This window comes from Palaemon carinicauda, chromosome 31, assembly GCF_036898095.1.
Source record: "Palaemon carinicauda isolate YSFRI2023 chromosome 31, ASM3689809v2, whole genome shotgun sequence".
Classification (NCBI taxonomy): Eukaryota; Metazoa; Arthropoda; class Malacostraca; order Decapoda; family Palaemonidae; genus Palaemon; species Palaemon carinicauda.
Genome location: NC_090755.1, coordinates 28,958,331 through 28,982,821, shown reverse-complemented (window position 1 = coordinate 28,982,821; position 24,491 = coordinate 28,958,331). Strand labels below are relative to the sequence as shown.

Genomic DNA, 24,491 nt, shown 5'->3' with positions numbered 1-24,491 from the left:
GCTCGCCTCCTTCAGAATTCACTTTAGGGTTGGCTGCTACAGCTCCCTCTTTTTCTAAATTCGTGCTCTCTCGGTATTCTAAGAGAGTTTTACGTTGCTGAGAGAATGGTTGAAGACTATAAGAAGTCTTAGCAAGTCAATCTTTGCCTTCCCTCCAGCTGGATTGAAGAACTTTTGGCAGGCTTAGGAAGGAACAGGAGCAGACCAATGGTCTGTCCTCTTGTTGAAGGAAGGGTACATTATACCTTTTGTAAAGAAACCTCCTCTTGTCCAAAAGCCGATAGATCTCTCTCCCAGATACCGAGAGGAAGCAAGAAGACAAGCTTTGCACCTTCAGGTGTCTCTCTTGTTAGAGAAGAGAATTGTGGTGAAGTTTTCTAAATCTTCAGTCTCTAGGCTTTTACAACCTCCTCTGCTAGTTCCAAAGAACTCAGGAGGTTGGAGACCAGTGCTGGACGTGAGCACGCTCAATGTGTTTATCCTGAAACAAAGTTCACTTTGGAAACTTCTAAGTCTGTGCTTGCAGCAGTAATGGAAAACGATTGGATGGCCTCACTCGATCTCCAGAACGCTTACTTCCATATCCCTATCCATCCGACCTTCCAACTATATCTAAGGATTGTGTATGGGAAGGAAGTGTTCCAATTTCGAGCTCTGTGCTTCAGTCTCAGCACTGCTCCTCTTGTGTTCACGAAGCTCATGCGGAATGTGGCGAGCTTCCTGCACTCAACAGGTGTCAGAACCTCCTTTTACTTAGACGACTGGCTACTCAGGGCGTCATCCTTCATTCGCTGTCTGAAGGATCTCAGATGGACCTTGACCCTAGCGAAGGACTTAGGTCTCCTAGTAACAAGGAGAAGTCTCAACTGACCCCATCTCAAACTATTGTCTATTTGAGGATGGAGATACGGAGTCTAGTTTTTCGGGCTTTTCCATCACCATCAACACACTAGCAAGCTTTCTTAAAGATTCATCTTTATCGAAAAAGGAGCAGTTGCTCTGTAAGGATGTGGATGAGTCCAGTGGGAACACACTCGTCTCTGGAGCAGTTTGTCTCCCTAGGAAGACTCAATCTTCCCCCTCTCCATTTTCACCTCAACCACCATTGGGACAGGGAGAAGGGCTTAGAAGAAGTGTCTATTCCACTTCCAGAAACGATCAAGACTTGCCTGAAATGGTGGGATGTCAATCTCAGACTTCAGGAAGGCCTCTCTCTTGCCCACAAGAACACAGACTATGTGTTGTTCTCAGACGCTTTGGACGCGGGGTGGGGAGCAACACTAGACACTCTAGAGTGCTCGGGCCTTTGAACCAAAGATCATGTAAAGCTTCATATCAACCAGAAGGAGATTCTAGCAGTTCTTTTGGCCCTGCAAAGTTTCAAAGACTGATTCGAAACAAAGTGGTGCAGGTGAACGCAAACAACACCACAGCGTTAGACTGCTTCGCTAAGCAAGGCGGGACCCACTCGCAGTTCTTTTACTTAACTGCAAAGGATCTCCTAGTTTGGACGAAGGAAAGAAACATCACCTTACTTACAAGGTTTATTCAGGGAGAAAGGAACGTGATGGCAACTGCCTAAGCAGAAGAAGCCTAGTAATTCCCACGGAATGGACTCATCAGGAGGTGTACGAGAAACTATGGCGGATATGGGTACGTCCGTCCATAGAACTGTTCGCAACCTCAATAACGAAGGGGCTTCCTTCTCAATCCTCTCCAGTTCCAGATCCAGAGGCAGTCCACGTCAATTCGTTCTTACTGGACTGGTCTCACCTGGAGGTGTATGCGTTTCCCCCATTCAAGATCATTTACAAAGTCCTACAGAAGTTCGCCTCTCACGTAGGGACCAAGTTGATGTTGGTTGCTCCCCTCTGACCATCAAGAGAATGGTTCACCGAGGTACATCAGTGAATGGTGGACTTTCCTAGAAGCATGCCAAGGCGGTTGGATCTTCTCAATGAAGAGGTTCCATCAAAGCCTCCACACGCTTCATCTAACTGCCTTCATACTATCAAAGACTCTCTAGAGCTCGAGGGTTTTTCGAAGGAGGCAGCTAGAGCAATTACCAGAGCAAGGAGATCCTCTACTATCAGGTTCTACCAGTCTATATGAGAGGTATTTCGAGATTGGTGCAAGTCCACCTCCTTTTTCCTCATCCTATACCTCTATAGCTCTAATCGCTGACTTCCTGCTACACCTTAGGAATGTACGTAACTTTTCTGCCTCTACCATCAAAGGTTACAGGTAGCTGCAGTGTTCAGACACAGGAACCTAGACCTCTCGAGCAATAAAGTCCTTCAAGACCTTCTCAAGTCTTTCGAGACTAACAAGAAGCATGGAGTAATGACGCCAGCTTGGAACCTGGATGTGTCCTTAAATTTCTGATGTCTGAGAAATTTTGAACCTTTGCACTTAACTTCTTTTAAAGATCTTACTCTGAAGACAATTTTCTTAGTGAGTCTTGCTGCTGCAAAGAGTTAGTGAGGTTCATGCCTTCAGTAAGAACATCTGCTTCTGTACTGGTAAGGCAGTATGCTCTTCGCAGCTTGGTTTCTTAGCCAAGAATGAGCGTCCTTCCCATCCACGGCCTAAATCTTTTGAGATCCCCAACCTGTCAGATGTGGTTGGTAACAAGATAGAGAGAGTCCTATGACCTGTGAGAACACTTAAATTTTACATTGTCAGAACCAAAAATTTACGTGGTGAATCAGAGTCTTTATGGTGTTCAGTCAAGAAGCCCTCCTTACCGATGACTAAGAATGCCTTATCGTATTTTTTCAGGCTCTTAATTAGAGAGGCACACGCTCACTGCAGTGAGACTGACCTTCGATTATTGAAAGTAAAGACTCATGAAGTCAGAGCTGTGGCAATGTCAATGGCTTTTAAGCAAAATCGTTCCTTACGAAGCATTATGGATGCAACCTACTGGAAGAGTAAATCTGTGTTCGCTTCACATTATTTAAAGAATGTCCAGACTCTTTACGAGGACTGCTACACGTTGGGACCATTCGTAGCAGCGAGTGCAGTAGTGGGTGAAGGTTCAACCACTACATTCCCCTTATCCTAATACCTTTTTTCTTCTCTTGAAACTATTATCTTTTTGGTTGTACAGTATGTGGAGACTGGGACAGTCTTCCACAATCATTTGATTTTAGCGGGTGGTCAAGCTTGTTTCTTGAGAGTGCCCAGATCAAGGGTATTGGTGGAGGTAGGGTGTTCACCCCAGATATGACAGCTCCTAGAGGTCTTTCAGCCCCCTGAGTGGATCGCTAGGCTTCATAAGGATAGCGGACTAATGAGGCAAAGTATCATAAAAGTCAGCTTCCTTATCAGGTATTATCCTTAAGTTTGTTTTATATCAAAACTCTTGAGCTATATTCCTACAATGTTTAATGCTGGTCTCTTACCCTCCACCAAGGGTTTGAATCAGCTATATATATATATCCACCGGCTAAGTTAAATATTTAAAAATTATATTTTCATATTAGAATAAATTTTTGAATATACTTACCCGGTGGATATATATAATTTAACGCCCTCCCTTCCGCCCCTCTAGAGACCCTACGGGCAGAGAAGAACTGGAGAACTTTGGAATAGTGATGGTATCCTGCCGAGTGGTGGCGCTAGTGTACACCCAGCAACCCAACCCCTCGATCGCCCGCGAGTTTTGAATCGGCTGCCGGACCTTTGGAGACGTTAGCTATATATATATCCACCGGGTAAGTATATTCAAAAATTTATTTTAATATGAAAATATCAGTTTTTAGCTCCTTGGGGCTTGATTATAGGGTCTCAAGAGAGACTTAGCAAAGAAACAAAGATTTCATTTATTACACACACACAGAGACAGAGAGAGAGAGAGAGAGAGATCAGCTGTTTTTGTTTATTTAAAAGAAGTAATTATAATCAAGATATTTAAGGTTTTAGTTTATAAAATAAGCTGTATTTCTGTTTAAGAAAGTATAGATATACAGTAACATACTGCGCAAGAGACAAAACACTATACTATAGTCAGCTCTCTCTTCACGAAAGACTCTGCTTACAAAATTTTCATGACTCACATTACAAAAAAATTTTCATTTTAAGAAAAGAGATTTGCCAGCCAGGCCGAGAATAAAATAGTCACCCATCACAAAGAGTTGAAGAAAATGGGTTCAGACAACAGAAAATGTAGCTGTAGTCTATATACGGGCAACTATAATAGTACAGTACATATGGAACTGTATATTTAGTATATGTACAGTATTGTACTGTATGTATTGTTTTATTTTCCATTTATTATTACATTATGTTGTAATAACTACTTAATTTACAGGTATTAACAGTTAGTTTAGGTATATTGAATGGTTCAAATGTATTTGGCTGTACAGTATTTCATTGTGGTTATACTGTAGCTTTATTATTAGATTTAATGGGGTGTTTTATAGGGTTTGGAACAAAAATTAGGCAATGTGACTCACAACACAAAAAAAAATCACATTACGAAAGCCACTCCGGAACGAATTAATTTCGTGTTGTGAGGCATTACTGTACTAGAGTAGCGGCGTAGGCTATGAGTCGAACGAAAACACCAAACACTTACAGTAAGTACAGTTAAGCTGTACTGTAGTAATATTACTGTACATATATTACAGTAAAATACATTACAGTATCAATGGGTATTAGGTTACAGTACAGTATTACTAGATAGGAACAACTTTTGTTATACAGAACTATATGGGGACGATGACGACTCGGTAAACTTTACCATAGCACAATACTGTACTGTAATCTTACCGTGTCTAGTATGTAGTGTACATATGTGCAAATGTACTGTACACTGTACATATGATTTTAAACTGTTGTACTAACAGAATTAAAACGTAGGCCTATATCAGCTCGGGCACTCGCTCGTGGCAAGGGTCAGTGACTTTTTAGGTTAGGAGTTAGCCCACCCTAGTGTAATATTTATTTGCGAAGAATCACTTGTCGCGCCTGTGTCTGTAACCTAGCTATTGCGAATACCGAGGCTTGACTGTAGATATCTGTTTGAGGCTCGAGGTGAGGATGGCAAATTCATCCTTGTCAAGATTCTTGAACATGATGTGTCGTACTATGCGAGCGGCATTTTTAGATTTATTTCAGAAGCAGGTCATCTGAAAACTATTTAACTTTTATAATGACATCTTAACTTTTATGGTTTTAATTGAATATTCTTTTATTTTTTATATATATTAAATGATATCGGCATCAGTGACCTTAGATGTCAGGATGACAGAAAACTTTAAATCAATCAATTAGTTAGCAGGTGGGGGGTGGGGGTAGACTGGCTACCTCGTTAACTCACACACCTGAGCTGAGTAGCTACTTTGTTTTTTGGCTCGGTAGAGAACGGACATACTGTCGCTTTCTCCCACTTTTTTACTTGCCTTCATATTAGCCTTTTTCTTTTTCTTTGCAGATTGTGTTTGTGTTGGAGTCCTATGCGGATTTGTCCTTCTCCCGAAGACCGCTCCTGTAGTATCTTCATGTACGCCAAAGAGACGGACCCTACCTGCTGTATATCCGGTCTGGTGGGGCCGCCGGTGTTCCAGGAACGTGTTGTGAGCGTAGGGAGTGATTTGCCGCCCAGTGGGAGAGGTTTGGGTGACGGGAGAAGGCGGCGGCCAAGTGTGATTCTTCTCCTTCAAGGTCGTCCTCGAAGTCAAAGAAACTGGAGTCATCTTCTTCCCCCCCCATCTCTTCCCGAAGCTGCTGCTCCGCCGATCCCATCTGGGGATCAGCCAACTATCAGCGCAGGCCTGGTTACTCAAGGTCAACCTTGTGAGCAAGGTGATGGTGCTGTCTTCCCTAGTGAGTCAGCTCCGCCCCTTCCCCCAAGGATTGCCTGTTCTATCTGTGACCTTGTGTCTCTTTGGCCATCACTGGGCATTGATGGTCTCCTTTCGAACGACGTTCTCTTTGAACTCCTTCAATTAGGAGCGGCGAGGAGGCAGTCATCTTTCTCCACGGAGGTTGATCCTCCTCCTGTGGGCGCAGGCAATGCAGCCCATCGATCGGGTTTTTGGTCCTCCGAGGTCAACTCCATGGACTTTGTCGACCCATCAGGTGCGGTGACAGAACTTAGTCCAAGGCAGGGTTCCCCTTCGTGGGAACATGTCTCTTGTTCCAGTGAGAAAACGGCTAGTGGGCAGCGGCGACGTTACGCTTATGCTTCTCCTCCAGGGGCGGAGGTAGTACATTGCCTTAAGCGTGGTTCTCCTTCGGGTGAACCAACCTGCCCCTCGGGGGAGGTAGCTCTCGAGCTGGAACAGTCTCCCCCTTTTGGTGGATTCTGCTAGACATTTCCCTTCAGGGGTCTGTTGGGTGGAAGACTTTGTGACCCCTCTCCATTCGGGACGTGCTCCTCCCCGTGCAGTCAGGAGATGACTCTTTGATCCTCCAGGGTCAAGTCACAATATCCCTTCGGGCACTCGTGACAGTCATGTAGACCCTTCGGAGTCTCACGGCATGGAACCTCCTGGTTCCAGTTGCGTTGAGCTTGCGAGTCTCACAATGTTGGTTACGCTGAGTTCTCGTGCCCTCAGTCACGCTGAGCCTTTGGTCTCTCATGACAGGGAGATTACGGTCTCCTGTTGGGCTGATTCGCTGGGTTCACGCAACCCTGGTTATGTTGAGCCTTCGGCCTCTCATGCCAAACGTTACGTTGAGCCTTCAGGCTTTCGTAACTGGGATTCCTCGGTCTCCTGTTGCTCAGAAACCTTTGAGTTCTCGTGACTTAGGTTATGCTGAGCCCTCGGCCTCTCGTGACCTCCGTTATGCTGAGTCTGTCGACTCGCATAACAGAGAGTTTTTGGACACTCATCACATTCAGCCTTTGTACTCTCGTTTCCCTGTAGGACCTTCGGGTCCTCGTCGCAGTGCGATTCCCGAGGAATTCCATCTCCCTTCATGTTTTAGTGACGTAGTTCCTGCGGGTTCTCGTCACGACGATCAACCCAGGGTCAACCCTGGAATCATGTTCCAATGTAACTCTTCCTATTTTTCGTCCCCTTGGTATTTCTTGGTCTTTTGCTGCGTCGCGTGGCAGACAAGCGGCGCATTACATGGCAGCGTCGTATGATAGAGCTGTGTCTCGCAAAGATCGAGCCTTGCAAGACTTGTCTTGCCCCTCTCCTGCGATCTCATCGTCCTTGGACGAGATTCCTTTACCTTTTTTGACTACAGAAGGTTTCCCTTCCTAGGGTAAACCTCCTGCCAGAAGAAACTCCCATCAGTCATTCCTTTCTAGTGGACTAACATCTGCGCCGAGACAATTGTCGCCCACATAACAACGCCCAGTCCCTCCTCTGAAGGGAAGGGCTGTAGCTGACTCACCTTCAGGTATGAGGGCTAAGATTCCTGCTGAGGTTCCTTAAGTCCATGGATCCGTGTCGCCCCAAGGACGTCCCTCTAATCATATGAGGAGCCAGCATCCTACCCATGGCTGCAAGCATTATTCAACATAATGTGGCAAGCTGTGACGGGGATCATTCCCTGTTCTCAGTCCTTGAATGGCACTAACAGGATTCCTTTGTTGCCTCCTCTCGTCCCAAGCACCTCTCCTCCTGCAGATCTCAGGAGGAGTTTGGAGGATTCCGGCCTGGCGGAACCTCAACATAAGGGGAAACCTATCTCCCTGTGCAAGAGGACCCGGGAAGAGGGCTCCAGAACCATGGGGGAGACCCCTGCTATTCAAGTTACCACAGGCGAAACCCAAAGAGAGGAGGAAGAGGATATGACCTTCCTAAGGTGGACAGGATAATCTCCTGCACGGACTTGTTTTGTCCTACCCCTATCAAGGTAGTGCCTAGGAAGGCACGCCTTCCGTCTCAGTGCGACGTGGTTCCTCCTCCTGCAGAGTCTCTTCTCTCCTGCAGAATAGTAGAGGCCGCGAGGCCTACGCTTACGGAGGAACTTCTGCCCCATTGCAGAGAACCGAAGGATTTGTTTACGATCCCCATATCCTCGGCCAGACCTCCCTTACCTCGACCTGAGAGGCAGAGTGAGTCGAGCATGTCTACGGGGATTGCCCTGTCCTTGGCTTATTCTGATGACGACCTTGACCCCCTCCCAGCTCCTATGGATGAGAGCCCAGAAGTGGATGAGTAGAACAATCCCGAGGACGACATTTTCTCAGCTGCCTCTAGCCCTAAGTGGATGGAGGTTGAATGAAAGGAGTCTGAACATGCCTTCTGGTAGGTTTTGGAATGCATTCGTGTCATCAGTGGGCTGCCAGATCCATCGGCAGCCCCTCTTGATGGTAAAGACATGGTCCTCGACCAGTTCTATGGTACTCAGAGACCCCTGAGAGCCAGTGCACCTTTCTCCTGGTCAAAGGGGTTGAGGAGTGCCAAGCAGAAGGCTGTCTCTCCCATCATTCCAGAAACTCCTCCAAACTCCTACCTTCTCCTTATGTACTGCAGAGGAGGTACTATGAGATCCTCAGTGAGCCCCTCTCAGTGCTTCCTCTAGACCACTATACAGAGGTGCTCTCAAAGGTCACTCCCTTAGAGAAGCTGACTGGACTTCCAGTATTGTTCTTGGCCTCTGAGATTCTTAATCAAGACAAAGTCGCCAAGTACGCCATGCAGGCTACTTCATGGCTTGATTTTGGTCAGGTTCTGTGAGACAACTAGTCCGGTCTCAGGACTGGTCTTGGGAGTAAGCAAGGAAGTCTATGGAGACTTTCCTATTGTCCAGCACTCGGGCAATCAAGTTCTTTTCTCATCATGTGGTGAACCTTTGGGCTAACACCATCTTTAAGAGGAGGGAATCTTATCATGCCGATGTAGCGAGGCTCAGGAACTCCCCTTTTAAGGGGAGCTCCCTGTTTTTTCCTGAGGACATTGAGCAGGTGTTTGAGAAGTGGAGAAAGTCCAATTAGGACTCTCTCATCCACAAGGTTATAACATCAATACCTTACACTTCTCAGCCACAGCAAAGACCAGCAGCTAAACCTCCGACAAAGAGTGGTAGAGATCCAGAACAGCATGTTATGGTAGTGTAGTTAACTGGTGTTCATTAGTAACATTCAGTATACTTTTCTGAAAAATATCCTAAAATTATTGTTAAATAATTCTAAATTGTGATGTTATTACATGTTTTAGATATCAATATAGGTAGCGTGCTTTTTTGGCGTGGTTAGGAAAAGCATGAAATGAAATCACCTTTATTTAGTTAATTGTGGATTTTAGATGATACAGGAAAAGCTAGTCTATACACTGATGGTTTTGCAATTCACCAGTTGTCATACAACAGATATGACTTGAATTCTTTAAGATTTGTCCTAATTCTAGGTCGTCTTATATAAGGAAGTATACTCTACAGTAAAAACACCCATCCTGCGTGTAATTTTAACTTTTTTCAAGTTATTAAAACTTGAAACATTTTAAATTTTTTATTTATTCATATGAACAATTTTATACAGTATTAGAAGAAAATGCAGTATAGTGCATAGAAAGTATTGAAAATGTTTAATAAAAATGTTTGGAAGGGCAAGTTGCTGTTTGCCTTTGCCCTAATGGAAATATTCCTGTTACATTTCGAAATATGCGATTTTCCATTTATGCAAGGCTGTGGATCGACCAATTTTCTTGCATAATCGGGGACCCTACTGAATTTTTTAGTTTTGTTAGGGTTCACATTTGTCCCCATAATTTGCACAATTCACTAATTATTGCTAGTGAGCAACCACAGGTCTACAATTTGGAGAGAAAATGCAAAGAAAGTATTGTTTGCATATGATACAAATATTCTAATCAAGGCCAAAGCTTATGATTATGCATATATGCTGTAATAGGAAAAGCAGTGGACCTATAAACACTGCCTTGAGGAACACTAAATATTACAATCCTATAATCCCTATGGTGACCACGAACAACTATTTTTTTGCAGTGCATTGCTTAAAAAAATCAATAAAGATAGTAAAAAAGGCCCCACCTTTTCCTATCTATTTGTTTAAAAAAAGGCCCTAGTGATTAACACGCTTTGAGGCAGCTTTGAAATAAAGGGTAATCACACAAAATTATAAGGCCGTCACGTGCTCCAAAGCCTTGTAATCAACTTATAACATGATCAAATTTTTTAGTTGGATTTTTCATAGAGTCAAAGACTTAACATGACCAAGTAGGCTAGTGGATCATATTGTAATTCAGGGCGAATCTCCATTTAAAGTTTTTTCCAGAGAATATTAGTCTGGTTAGCACTGACTCTCCTACTTTTTTGTGTCAAGATAAATATCAGAATAATTTTTAGGTAACTAATGACGCAGATATAGGGAAAATCAACTTTAGCAAACCCTGGTTTGCTGTTTAAAGTCTCATTTACAATCAAAATGATTAGTCAATTTATAAAACTGTATGGTTGCTTAACCTAATAATTTCAACAGAACAATGAATTTCCTAGAAACATTAGTCAAGGTGTTAGTTTCATTTTTCTTTGCCTACACATACACCAAATAGTCTGGTCTATTCTTTATACATTCTCGTCTTTCCTCATAACCTGATAACACTGAAATTACTAAACACTTCTTTGCTCAAGGGGCTAATTACTATACTGTGATAGTTCAGTGGCTACTTTCCTCTCGGTAAGGGTAGAAAAGACACTTTAGCTATGGTAAGCAGCTCTTCTAGGAGAAGGACATTCCAAAATCAAACCATTGTTCTCTAGTCTTTGGTAGTGCAGTAGCCTGTGTACCATGGTCTTCCACTGCCTTGGGTTAAGAGGTCTCTTGCTTGAGCGTACATTTGAGCACACTATTTTGTCTTATTTTTTTCTTGTTTTTTTTTTTCTTTAAATGGTGTGTTGGGCAGGTTTAATTGGGGGGCCATGGAAGCCTGGTGGTTTATGAAGAGGTTGTCTTTTCCTTATCTGATTCTTTTGCTCCTCAAAGCCATCCTTACTATCCTTCCTTCAGTTGAAGTGGCTATCTTGGAGGGTATTTAGCCTTGCATGGTGTATCGGCTCCTCCATTTTGACCAGTTTTTCCAACTTTTTTTCTATAGTCTATGGGTTTGATCAGTCATTTGTTCCAACACGTAGTACTTACCTCGAACTACTTTCTTAGGAGTATCTGGGATCTCCTCCCTAACCGACCAAGAATTTTGCGCAGTTCCTACTATCTCCGTTTTCCCTTGTCGGGTCCCTCCGTGGCGGATGGATACTTGCCCTGAGGCGACTCGGGGTCAGCGCTTGGGTGCGCTACTAGGTCTTTGTCGCCAGTAAGCATCTGGTCGCGGCGTAGATAACATCTCGCCGCTCTCTCTCACTTCCCATCTAACCCACCACTGTGTTCCACGTGTTCCTTTTGTGTTTTCCCGTTCATATCTCTTCCTTGTGTTACTTGTGTTTACCCTTATGGAATCCCAACGCCGTTGTTCCGGGCCCAAGGCTGGTAAGTCGTGCAGGGCATGGCTCTCTAAGTTGAACATCGATCCGCACACGTTGTGCTCCATGTGTCGAGGCAGAGTGTGCTCGCCTGCCTCCACGTGTCCGGAGTGTGAGTCCTGGCCGGAACTTCAGTGGACATTGTTCAGCACAAAGAAGAAGAAGGCATCGAAGCAGTCGCCGAGGAAGCCTGGTCTCGCTTCTCCATTAACGTCTCCTTCAGCTCCTTCGGAGAGCGGTTCCCCTTCCCCTTCCCCTACCCAGAGTATGCGACGAAGTAAGTCCGTTGCGGGGAAACGGCCCATTGCTGTTGCCCATGAGTCTGATTGTAATAAATCAATTTGCATTGTGCCTACGCAGACGAGTGGGGAGTCTGTGGTTGTTACAGGAGTGCTTTCTGTGGACGAGGTTCTGGTGCCCGCAGGACCCGTCTCTAGTGAGGATCTGGTGTGGGGGAGGTCAGGAACACCAGCTCCTTCCCCTCCATCGTGGCAGTGTTTTTCAGGTACAGCGGTTTCAGGGGGCGACCAAGGCAGGGAAAGACGAGCTACGTGCTCTTCGGACCCCGACTCCATTGTGTGGGCGGCGCCAAGGACGCCCTTCAGGTCACCCATGCGGCAAGAAGAAGAGTTTTCTGTCTGGTTTGCCTCACGTGGGTCACTACTCACGCCCCCGGCGCCTTCTGTTCGCTACCTCCTGATTTCATGCAACCCGTCACGCCGGTAGCACAATTGCAAGCCCCCATGTTGGTGGCAGAGGATTCAGAGGACTCAGATAGCTCCTCTTCTTCCTCGGATGCCACCTCGTCCTCCAGCTCTTTATCGTCAGAAGACTCCAGCGACCGAGAGATGAGAAAAAGGAAAAAAAATTCGAGGAGGAAGAAGTCGAGCTCAAACTCAGGCCTGTCTAGGAAGAAGGCCAAAGTTGCGAAGAAGAACAGTTCCAGAAAGAAGAGGGCAAAATTAGCTAAAGTAGCTTTTCCACCTTGCGGGTCGAACAGGGCTCTTGCCGCTCCAGTGCCTGCCTCGGCGGCTGCTGGAGCCGGTTCCGTGCCCTTGCCCAGTGTCTCTTCGGCTCCGTCCACGCTTCGGATGCAGCCGTTGGCACACTCTAACTTTCCCTTGCCCGGCGAGTCACCGGCTCCATCCGTTCAGCGATGGCAGCTGCTGGCTCAGCCCGGCAGCATTGTTCCCACACCCAAAGTCTCACCGGCTCCATCCAGGCATCGGTTGCAGCCGCTAGCACAGCAGGGCAGTCACTCACCACGGATTCCTCCGGGAGGGGGGTAGACCCATGACGGCTACCTCCTCCTCGAGGGCTCCATCCGTGATGGAGGCAGCCGCTCCATCGAGCCGGCTGGATGTCAGGGATACGGACGCCCCCACGGATCCATCCGTGATCGAAGATGCAGCCGACACGGAGGATCAAGTGGTAGCGGGCTTAGTGGATGCGGGAGAATGTTCCCCGGATGGAATATCCTCTTACAGGAAAGTATTGGCACTGATTTGGCACCACCACAGGCTAGATAATCCCAAACCGTCCTCAGAGCAGGCCTGGCTTTCGGGTTTGGGTAGGATGGTGGACAACCCGGTACAGCAGAAACCATTCTTGACCCTACCAGTGCTCCAGACGTGTCCCTGGGCATTGACCACGTCGACCGGTTTGTCTCGGGGCACAAGAACTCCCTCAGGGCCCAAGAATCCTTCAAGCTCCTGCCTGAACTGAGGACCCAGAAGAAATTTTGTGTGCCAAGACGGGCTGCCTGCGGAGCCTTGGACAATGGAAGAAGCTGTCGCAGCTCTGAGCCATGGCAGCGCGGATGACAGGATCCTTACTGCCCCAGTGGCCTCCTGGTTGAACTGGTGGGCATGCACCTTAGCAGGTTTTCAACTCTCCCATGATCTCTCGGTGCCGGAGAATCAAGCTCTATTGCATGAGCTCATACGCTCTAGGGGCAAAGCCATGAAGTTCTTAACGTTCCAGTCCTTGACTCAGACAGCAAACTGGATCTTAAGAAGGAGAGATACGGTGCTTAACAGGCTCCCCCCTAGACTCCCCGAGCGTAAGGCCAAATTCCTGAGGAATGCTCCGGTGTGGGGTGAGACCCTGTTCCCCTTTCAGACGGTAGCAGAAACCATGGAAAGATTGGGGAAACTGAAAGACTCGGCTGAGCCTAGGCAGCCAACAAGACGACGCCCTCCACATAGAAGACCGTCTGTGGACGGGGCCTACCCGCCTACGCCACCAGCTAGAGAGGAGGCCCCCTCCCCTTCCTGGCATCAGTCCTCGCGGCCCTCCCGCAGAAGTGGTGCCCCAGCCCAGGCTTCCTTTATACAAAAATACTCGGGCTCGAGACGAGGCCGCTCAAACTGTCTCCCCAGAAGGAGATAGGAAGAGAGGCCCCCTACACCTTCCCACGCCACAGGTGGGGGATGCCTCTATTACCATTGGCAAGCATGGCGGGACAACGGTGCGGACCCATGGTCCGTGGCAGTCCTCAGGGAGGGATACAGGATTCCCTTCCTGACAGAACCTCCCTATCTGATTCCCGAGCATCGGGCGGATTGGCTGGCCCCCAAGGATCACATGAAGAGAGCAGCCTTGCAGGAGGAGGTGTCGGCCATGTTGAACAAAGGAGCACTGCAACCCGTCTGGGAATCGTCCCCGGGGTTCTACAGCAGGCTCTTCCTGGTGGAGAAAGCTATGGGGTGTTGGAGACCAGTCATTGACCTCTCGGCCCTGAACAAGTTCATCAAGAAGACGTCCTTCAAGATGGACACGCCGAAGTCGGTACTGGCAACCTTGAGGGAAGGGGATTTCCTGATGGCCCTGGACCTCAAGGATGCCTACTTTCAGATCCCCATACACCCATCCAGCAGGAAGTTCCTCAGGGTGAAGTGGGGAACCCAGTCTTTACAGTTCAAGACCCTCTGCTTTGGCCTGTCAACGGCACCTCAGGTGTTCACGAGGGTATTCACCGTAGTATCAGCCTGGGCACACAAGCAGGGCATCAGGCTGATCAGGTATCTCGACGACTGGTTGCTGCTTTCAGCCTCAGAGGCAGTCTTAAAGGAGCAGGGGTCAAAGCTGTTACAGTTCTGCAGAGAACTTGGGGTTACCATCAATCTAGAGAAGTCCCAGTTGGTCCCCACCACCAGGATAACGTACCTAGGGATGGTCCTGGACTCCCAGGTAGCAATGGCATTCCCCTCTCAAAAGAGGCTGGACAATCTGGACCATATAATTCGACCATTCCTAGCAAATGCACCAATGAGAGCCAAGGATTGGCAGAGAGTCGTGGACCACCTGGTCTCGCTAGAGAAGCTAGTTCCTCAGGGCAGGCTCAAGCTGAGGCCGGTCCAGTGGAATCTGAAGGACCTACGTGGTTTGCCGTTCGCGTCCGCTCCTCCGGAGATGTTGCTCTTCACGGACGCGTCAAAGGAGGGGTGGGGAGCCCATCTGCTCGAAGAGACAGCAGAGGGAAAGTGATCCCCGGAGGAGAAGCTCCTCCACATAAACCTGCTCGAGCTCCTGGCGATTCAAAAGGCCCTCGCATATTCGCCCATCGACTACGGAGAAACACAATAGCCCTCATGTGCGACAACGCCACCGTGGTGGCCTACATAAAAAAACAAGGAGAATTGAGGTCAAGGAACCTGTGCGATCTCACGGCTCGGATTCAGGAATGGGCCGAGAGGAAACACATCATTCTCACAGCCAGGTTCATTCCGGGGAAGAGAAACGTTCTAGCCGACGGCCTCAGCAGAGCAGGGCAAGTAGTGGGTTCGGAGTGGTCCCTACAACCACAAGTGGCCCAGAAGGTCCTACAGTTGTGGGGCTCACCGGTGATAGACCTGTTCGCCATAAGGCTCAACAAGCAGCTCCCAGTGTTCCGTTCTCCTGTGCCAGACCCGGCAGCAGCGTTCGAGGACGCCTTCCAGCACTCTTGGGACGGACTCGACACGTATGCCTTTTCCCCCTTCGGGATTCTCAGGCAGGTGCTCAACAGACTCAGACAATCAAGGGCTACAATGATGACTTTGGTAGCGGCCTTGTGGCCGGAGAGGGAGTGGTTCGCGGATCTACAGGACCTGGCCACCCTTCCTCTGTGACCCCTACCAATAAGAAAAGATCTGCTGCACCAGCCCCACTTTCGAAAGTTTCACGAAAACCCTCAGTGCCTTCAGCTACACGCGTGGAGGTTATCGAGGTTCTATTAAAGAAAGAAGGATACTCGGAGAAGACAGGTTCAAGGATGTCAGGGTATCTGCGGAAGTCCTCGATCGTGGTGTACAAGGCGATACAATAAAAATGTATATATATATATATATCCGCAAATGCAGCAGCCGTAGTTGATAGCCAAGCGTTAGTAGTAGACTGAGAGTGATATATACATACATTTTCAGGTTCTGATCAATGTTTATATAGTTAAAAAGAATATTTAGACAACCAATTACAAGACAGTGTGGCAATTATTTAAACAACCAAATACAAGAACTTTATGGTAATTATTTAAGCAACCAATTACAAAAACAGTATGGCAATCATTTAAACAACCACTTGCAAGAACAGTATGTCACTTAAAATAAACTCCAATATATTCGCGTACACACATATATATAGTGGTATCAAAATGACCGGTAACGAAAAATCCTAGTCACAAAATGTCCAGTAGCGAAATGTCCGGTATCGAAATGTCCAGTACCAAACTGCCCTGTCACCATAGTAGGAATGTAAATGATTCAATGGGTTCATATGGGTTGTTATGTACAGGAATGTCTTTTTGAATAGTGGGGAAATTTCAGCAATTTTTTTTTCTCTCTTGGTTTGATATTAATGACCAGTAGTTTATTTAAGTTTATTTGAAGAAATAAATATTTTACTCTGGAGTAATAAACTGTAATGCACCATTTTTAGCAGCCACCCTCTCATAATTTTTATAGTCCTCAAGAAATTTAAGAAATATTTCTTCACAGATTTGGTGTAATACGTTGGATTGGGACTGTCCCGGGAGACAAAAAGGAAGGAAGAAAAGTTGCTGGAGTTGAAATGGTAAGCATGTATTGTACATGTTAAAATTCTAAAGTTCCACTCAAAGTTTTTATTTTCACATTTGGGTATTAAATCTTTTCTCATAAGTGACCTAAGAATTTACCTTTAAAAAGTTTTTACCATAACTTTAAACTTAAACTATTCAATTTATGGGGTTTCATTATGGCACATTTTAACTATTTTTTCCAATGTATTTAATGCAGACTACCATACTTTACAATTGATATAAAAGACAACTAGCCTGTGAAAACTGTGCTTTGTAAGCTTGTGAGAAAAATAAAACTAATTTTTATTAATGCAAAATGAGGTGTTCAAATCTCATAAATATATCACTCATATACCCAATGATTCTCTCTCTCTCTCTCTCTCTCTCTCTCTCTCTCTCTCTCTCTCTCTCTCTCTCTCTCTCTGTGTGTGTGTGTGTGGACTTTGTAATGTGTAGAACAGTCAGAGATGGTGGAGAAAGATTGGACTGGATTGGTGATAGGAATTTAACAGAACTAGAGTATAATGATGATGCTGTCCTTCTTAACAGAACACCACAGGATTTGCAATGCTTGCTTACCAGAATGCATGAAATATCACACGAGGTGGGGCTGAAGATGAATAGAATAAAGACTGAGATGATGAGAACAGTATGCAATGGAAGATGAAATATCATTAGAAGGGCAAAGGATTATTGAGGTAGAATCATTCAAGTATTTAGGAACAATGATCTCCAATACAGGGTCTTTAGAATTAGAGTTTAGTGAAAGATTGAAGAAAACCAAATCAGACAATGGCTAGGTTAAGTAAAATTGGGAAATCAAATTGCCTAAACTTTCATATAAAAATCAGACTATATACCAGTTTAGAGAGATCGGTGTTACTCTATGGACATGAGTCATGGTATGACAGTGAAACAATCTCCAATAGATTTAGTAGATTTGAGAATAAAGCCCTCAGAAGGATATTGGGAGTTAAATGGCAGGACAGGATTAGAAATGAAACTATGAGAGATTACTCAAGTACTGTACTATATGTGGATGAGATCATGATGAGGGGTAGATGGAGATGGTTTTGGGCATGCTCTTCGCATCCCTCCAAGAGAGATTAGTTCATATTTCATGGCATAATATAGTAAATGGCAAAGTTTTTACCAGTGAAGTTTTTTCACATTTTATATTAGATATATTCTTGATGTATGTACTAATTTGCTCTTATAATGCAAAAAGTTTATAAAAAAATAGAAATAATTCTTTTTATATGTGAATGATAATTAAAGTACGCAGTGTCATCTTCTGTTAACTTGAAGAAATGTGCAGACATTCAAGATTTAAATTTAATTTTGGTTCAACTGACCAGTTGAGTTTTGAAGGGCTCCCGAGGCTGCATCAGCCTTTGTGTGTTTCATTATTAAGAAAAGAATACGTGTATGTGCCTCAATGGTGTGACAGTCTCTGAGGTGCAATCCTCTTTTTTTCTTCCCCTATTTTGGGGCCTTTGTAGATGTAGATGCAATTGATAAAGTAATTGCTCAGTTGGATATTGTAACTCGAGCCAGTTTGTTGCTTGAATTCATCAACAATTGCTCTGCTGTTGTGCATAGGAAGGACTTTTGCGTGACCTTGATTGGCATTCTGTTTGTGTCTCATACTAGGGATAATTTTTTTCTTTAGGAATCTTGCGAGGAGTGCATAGGCCTCACGGCTCTCTCTTGGAAGTATGTTTCATGATCACATTTAAAGTTGTTAGTTTAAGTGAACAATGCAGATAAGCAGAAAGAGTTAAGTTCTTCCAAACTAATGTATGGTACATCCCGCAGTATGTCTAGAATGTGGAAACGGAGTAGCTTAAATGTTGTCATGTTTGCAATGTCACTGAACAAAGATAAAAGTGTTTTGTGTTCCAGATCTCATAGTACAGAAGATAAATGCCGTATTACATACTGGACAAATCTAGGTCTTTACACATTTCCATATTTGCCATGATTTAGCAGATGTGAAACGAACTCAGGCCCTCTTTAAACAGCAAAATGACTCTGATAGCCTCATTGTGGCCATAAGGGGAATGGTTTACAGATCTGTGGCATGTGACAAGAAAGTGCCCAAGATGGCTGCTGTACAAAGCAGTCTGGTCAAACAACCTATTTCAAAGGTGATGCATCTAAACCCATCCTAGCTGCTTCTAGCCACCTGGAGATTATCCATTTAATTCTTAGAACTTAGTGTTTTTGCAGCTCTCTGGATTGTCTTATAGGTTCTGAAACTTAGTCTACCATTATTTGGTGTCAAAGACAGTGGTATATTTATTTTTTATGGTGCCAGTGTAATAATGACTAGAATTAGCTAGCCTAGTATTATTAAAATTTCTTAGTGTCCTTTTATGAAAATAGTTTTCCATCTCAACCATAAAGGGATGCAGATCAGTACTGTACTTAATTCTGTACTCGAATATCTGGGTTTAGTCTTATCCGTTACAAGTAAGATTGCTCATGTATTTAAGGCTTTTAGTATTAAAAGGATTCTAGTCATCGGGTCAAATTTCGACTTTTGAACTGTTTGGAAAATACTTTAAATATTAATTAGCATGAGCTTCAGCTAAATTCATCAGAAATTACAAGCCCTATGGTATCTTTCAAGAAAGGCTTTGGGAACATGAGATGATTTTGTCGCTTTTTGCCTTCCTTCATCGTAAAAGTTATTTCTAAGACAGTCTGCTGTAATCTTTTCGCTTCCTCTCATTGGAAATGGTTGTAAGCATTTCATCAGAAAATAAATTTCTTTGTTTGGTAAGAGCAGTTCAGTAATTTTTCAATTAAATATGGATATGAGAAGTAATGTCTCTTATTTGTTATGTGGGATTAGAATTCCAAATAGTCCTCTACCCAAAAATGCAATGCCATTTATGATTAAAATTTTGGTTACAGAAACTCACTAAGAATTAGATACAAATCTTATAAAAGCCTTGAAGGTTAATGCTTAAATACACCTACATTTCATAATTTTTGTAGAAAATCTCTTTGGAAAAAGTTGTAGCGGAAGCTCAATGATTTGTTATGTTGGTGCTCGCTGAACGTTATCTTAGAAATCCTAGCTTGCTTATCGATATTGATTCACTCTAGAATCTATGATGGCTGCTGACAATGTGGTCTTTCAGTTAACGTACAGTTTTCTTTTTTGTTATAGATATTTCAAATTTATTCAAATAACCTGGAGTCCTGTATTTTAGGGAGGTTTTTTAAGTCTAGAATTTTAATTTTGAATTGTACCATATTGTAAATTCTATAACTGTATCTGTTTCCATCTCTGGTCTGCCACCTCCATTAAAAGTGTGGGAGTCAGCAAGATGAATATCATAGGAGGCCTATAGAAATAAAGGGAATTTTGATAATAAAATTTGTCATTTCTATACTCATCTGCCGTTCATAGACATTTCTACCCTACTCCCAACTGACATGTTGTCAAAAGGATAGGGAATGGTTCGACTTGGAAACGGAAAAAAAAGTGGGCCTAGCGCTTTGTTTCTTGGCATTAACCAATAATATGCCTCATTATTTTAATAGGGGCATGTGTTTATTGAAGGGGAAGAAAATGGTGATTTTTTTTCTCATTTTAGGGGTAAATGTTAATAAACTGAATTTCTGAAAACGAATTTAAATTCTGTTTCTATTAGATTCTTAAGAAGCATTAAAATATCCTGAATTTTCTCTAATGATAAGTGTTCTAGTACTGTATATGAACCTCACATTGTGCACTAGACATTACTGATCGGTCTTGCAGCATCCTTTCAGCCCCCTAACTGCATAGACTTTTTAGCCTTTTACTGTACCTCCATTCCTGTTTCTTTTCTTTCATCTTGTCCAACACTTCTTGAAATTTTCCTTCTTGGTGCTGCTGTAGGGTTTTTCCTTAATTGCACATGGGCCCTGAATGGCCCCTCCAGCCCTAGTGCCAGGCAATTTGAACTAAATTCATAAATCTAATTTAATGCAATCTTTATGTTTACTTGTTTAACAAAACAGACAGTAGTGCATAACAATAAGAGAGCAAAGTTTTTATTGAAATGTTTTGATCATGTATATTTTGAGTCTTGTTAAATTACTTTATAGAAATAAAGAAAATGTTATTCATGGGATATCTTCATATTGATGTGGACTAGTACAAGCATGTGCTAACCTTGATTGAAAATATTTTTCACTGGGATGGTATTAAGCAGTAACTTTTCAATGATGTACGTTGTTATAAGTAGTTTGCTGAATATACATGACTAGAGGAAGAGTTATTCGTTGCAAGTATCTTAAAAGTCTTTTGTATTGGTTATTGAATTAAATTTCTTTAATTTTGAATTGCACAGGAAGATACAGAAGATGGTTTATCAGACGGAACTTTTAGTGGTAAACGTTACTTCACGTGTGCAACAGGAAAAGCGCTTTTTGTACCGCTACGAATGTGTCATAAGGATAGTCGGTTTCTAGAGTCCATCTCCTCAAATCCAAGAGCGAGTCTAGGTATGTATAGATATGTGTCGATGCACATTCTTATAAGTATGCATAGATATCTGATATACCTGAGGTAATCATATTGACCTTGGTTATTTTATATGAGAGACTTTATAATTTGTGTTACTTACATGTTTAAAAATTGAACAGGGCTTTAAAGAATGAGGCAAGATTTTAATGATTTGAGTTCAGTCAATTTGTTTATCTAAGTTTTGAATGTAGGGTAGTTCACTATACAGATTTCCCCCAACCTATGACCTTTTGATTTCTGTTCAACCTCACTGACAGTATATGAGAAATGAAAGTAAATTTATATAAAATCAACTTAGGATATGAAATACTTTATATAATATAATGGAATGCTATAATAAAATACCAATTAATACACAATTGAATATATATTTATATAAAAGATAAGTGTGCAATATAAATAAAAAGGAAATATAAGAGTTGAAAATGTCTGTGTCCCAAGTATTTATCTTTGGAAGATGTGTACGATTAAAAAAGATTCTATAATAATAACTTTAAACATTTTTCTTTTGTTATCTTTTTCATCTTGGCCAATCGTTGTAAATAATTAGGATTAAAACGAACCTCAATACGGAACAGTATAGATTCTATTGTTTATATTGTTTTGTTATAATTTTTATCAGCCATAAATGATTTAGATTTTGATAAAAATTGAATGTTAGGATCAGTCAAAAGTACATTTATGCACAGTTTTTGTAATGGAAAGTTGGGAGCAAAATTTGCTCGATGATTTATTATGAAAAGGTTTAGCACACACGGTCAACTAAAGGGGCTTGTGTTAAATGTTCTCTACTGCAGTTTGATACCTTTTGTCAGGAAAGTTTTATTCTGTATATCGTGGGCCATGTAAGAGGTACCACTTACGGCGTGTCTTTTGTGGTACTAGACGGTACAAAAGGTTCTATGTCGCGTTCCTTTGGCCAAGCTGCATTGCTTTCTGTCTTACAGTTCATCCATTCTGGTTCCCTCAATCTATGTTGTTGTCAATTTGTTTTACTTTCCTTCATTTTTAACTTCCCTAATGAAAAAATATAATTTTGAGGATTTGTACAAAAATCTGGAAATGGGACTCATTTGTCTTAGTCAATGATGTAGGTAATTGAAGAAGGGGAGTAGAGTCGCAAGGTAGAAGAGGGACATTATCACTTATCCAATTGAATACAAAATGTTGTTTGTTCCAACACAGAGACTTACCTCGAACTACTTTCTTAGGAGTTACCTGGAATCTCCTCTCAACCGACCAGAGTTTTGTGTAGTCTACCCTACTTCCGTTTTCTATGGAGGAATAACCCAGGAGTAAGGAGAACGTGCCCTGAGGGTAGTTCTGAGCTAAGTCGGCGTTAGCATGGGTCTCGCTCCCCAGTAAGTACTCTGGTCGCGTCGTGATACCATCACGCCGCTCTCATTCTCTTACGACCCTTTGTGTCCCGACTCGTGTGTCCCACGTGGTTACCGCGTGGTATCTCTGTACTTTTCCCTTATGTTCTCGCGTGTTCACTCCTTTCCCTTGTGTTTCCCAAGTGAACTCCTTGTTTATTCCCTTCGTGCCTGTGTCTTGTGGTTGTGTTGTGATGGAGCAGATCCGACGTTGTCCTGGGCCTAGAGCCGGGAAGTCGTGCGGAGCGTTCCTTTCCAAGCCGGAAGTGGACCCGCATTCCCTTTGCTCTTCCTGTAGTGGCAGAGTGTGTTCGCCGTCAGATACGTGCGATGAGTGTGTTAGCTGGAATGAGATCCAGTGGGTGCGTTATAGCACGAAAAAGAAGAAATCATCGAAATGATCTCCCAGGAAGTCAAGCATCTCTTCGCCGTTACCGTCGCCAGGTGGACGGTCGGACGGGGCTTCTGTCTCTTCTTCCCCTACCCAGGGTAGGGGACGAGGTAAATCTGTTGTGGGGAAAGTGCCGAGGGCTCTTCCCCAGGAGTCTAATTTACATGATGTGGGGGTTGCTGGGCCTTCTCAGGTTAGTGGGGAGCCTGATAGTGCTGTGTCTGGGGGTTCTGGAGACTCTGCCCTTGTGATTGGGGGTTCTGGAGACTCTGCCCTTGTGATTGGGGGGCACGTATCCTCCGACGACCCCATGTGGAGTAGTAACGCTGTACCTGTCTCTTCGCCCGCTTCTTGGGCCTGTGTTTAAGGTACTTCAGCGGCTGGTAGCATCCAGGAGAAATTAGACTCGACGGTAGGTGAGCCCTTCGGGTGGAGGCTCCCGAAAACGCCAGGTAGGTCCCCGTTGCGGATGGAAGATGGCCTTGATACCTGGTTCCCAAGTATAGTGCGACCGACCTCCTTTCCAGCTCCTCTGACGGCGGTTCCGGATTCATTTTTACAACCCTCGACCTCTGGAACTCAACAGGTCGCGAAGACCTCCGTGGCCCCCGCTCCCGTCCGTCGTTCGGGTTGTACAGTATCGTCGGGTTCTTTGGAGGGAGGTTCTTCGGTCTCTTCAGAGGGTGAAGCGAGGAGGAGGCGCCGAGGGCGGAGGGAGAGGTCCAGGAGCAGGCGTTCCCGCTCAAGGTCTCACTCGAGATATAGTAGGAAACGATCCAGGTCACCGAGGAGGAAGTACAGGAAGAGTAGGTCCCCGATGGTGAATAGCTCTTCGTTCCTCGCAGGAGCGAGTTTCAACGTTCCCCAAGCCGACGGTCCAGGGATTATTCGCCACGAAGGCCCTCGACCAGCCACAAGTATGACCCTCGCAGGGAGCAATGCGAGAAGGCCTCTTCAGGCAGGTGTAAGACCGCGAAGCTTCTGGCTCAACCCGCCCAGCGGGGGGAGCCGTGCCTTCGGACGGGCAGCCTGGTCGGGTCAGCACAGCTGGCTCGGCCCTTGGACTCACAGGAACGATTTCCTCCGTCGGGTCAGCCCACGGAAACCGCGTCCTCGTCCTCCAAAGATATTTTGCGGACGGTAGTTCTCGCCGACACGGCGATTCCCGTCCCGACACCCGGCCCTAGTGCGGAGGTTTCCATCGGAGCAGACCGCTACCACCGCAGGGGAGTGCCCGTTGATCCAGAGCCGCGGCGCCCGGTGGGGGTGCCCGGTGACCCGGCACCTCGGGATCAGACAGAGGGTGTTGCTGACGGCAGAGAAGGTTCCCCGACCGAGGACTCGGCGTATCGAAGAGTGATAGGCCTGATACGCAGGCATCATCGTATTGAAGAACCTGTTCCAGCCGACGAGGACTTCTGGAGGTCCAGCCTGAGTTTGTTGATGGAGGCACCCGTGCAGCAGAAAACCTCCCTGGCCCTGCCTGTGGCCAGAGATCTGGTCCTGGGACGGGCCCACGTGGATAAGATTGTGGCGGGTAATGCCGAGGCTTCCAAGTCACAGAGCTCCTCAAAGTTACTACAGGGACTCAGGTCCCAGAGTAATTTTTATGTCCCGGAAGGGCAGCGACCGGGAGCCTGCAAGATAGAGCCTTCCCTAGAAGTTCTGGGACAGGGTGCCCCACAAGACAGGGCCTCATCAGCCCCGATTTGTTTTTCGCAGTCGGAGGCTGCGATGATGGAAGAAATGTCGAAA

General features: G+C 44.8%; 1 protein-coding gene across 4 annotated transcripts in view; it reads left to right on the top strand.

The window, feature by feature from the left end:
* CYLD (ubiquitin carboxyl-terminal hydrolase CYLD) overlaps positions 1-24,491 on the top strand; it is a 239,003-nt gene that overhangs the window by 94,606 nt on the left and 119,906 nt on the right. For all 4 annotated transcript variants that reach the window (XM_068355082.1, XM_068355080.1, XM_068355081.1 and 1 more), the window contains 2 exons: positions 16,383-16,458; positions 20,794-20,947. In XM_068355082.1, coding sequence (XP_068211183.1) covers positions 16,383-16,458; positions 20,794-20,947 — 230 coding nt within the window. The remainder of the gene's footprint in view (positions 1-16,382; positions 16,459-20,793; positions 20,948-24,491) is intronic.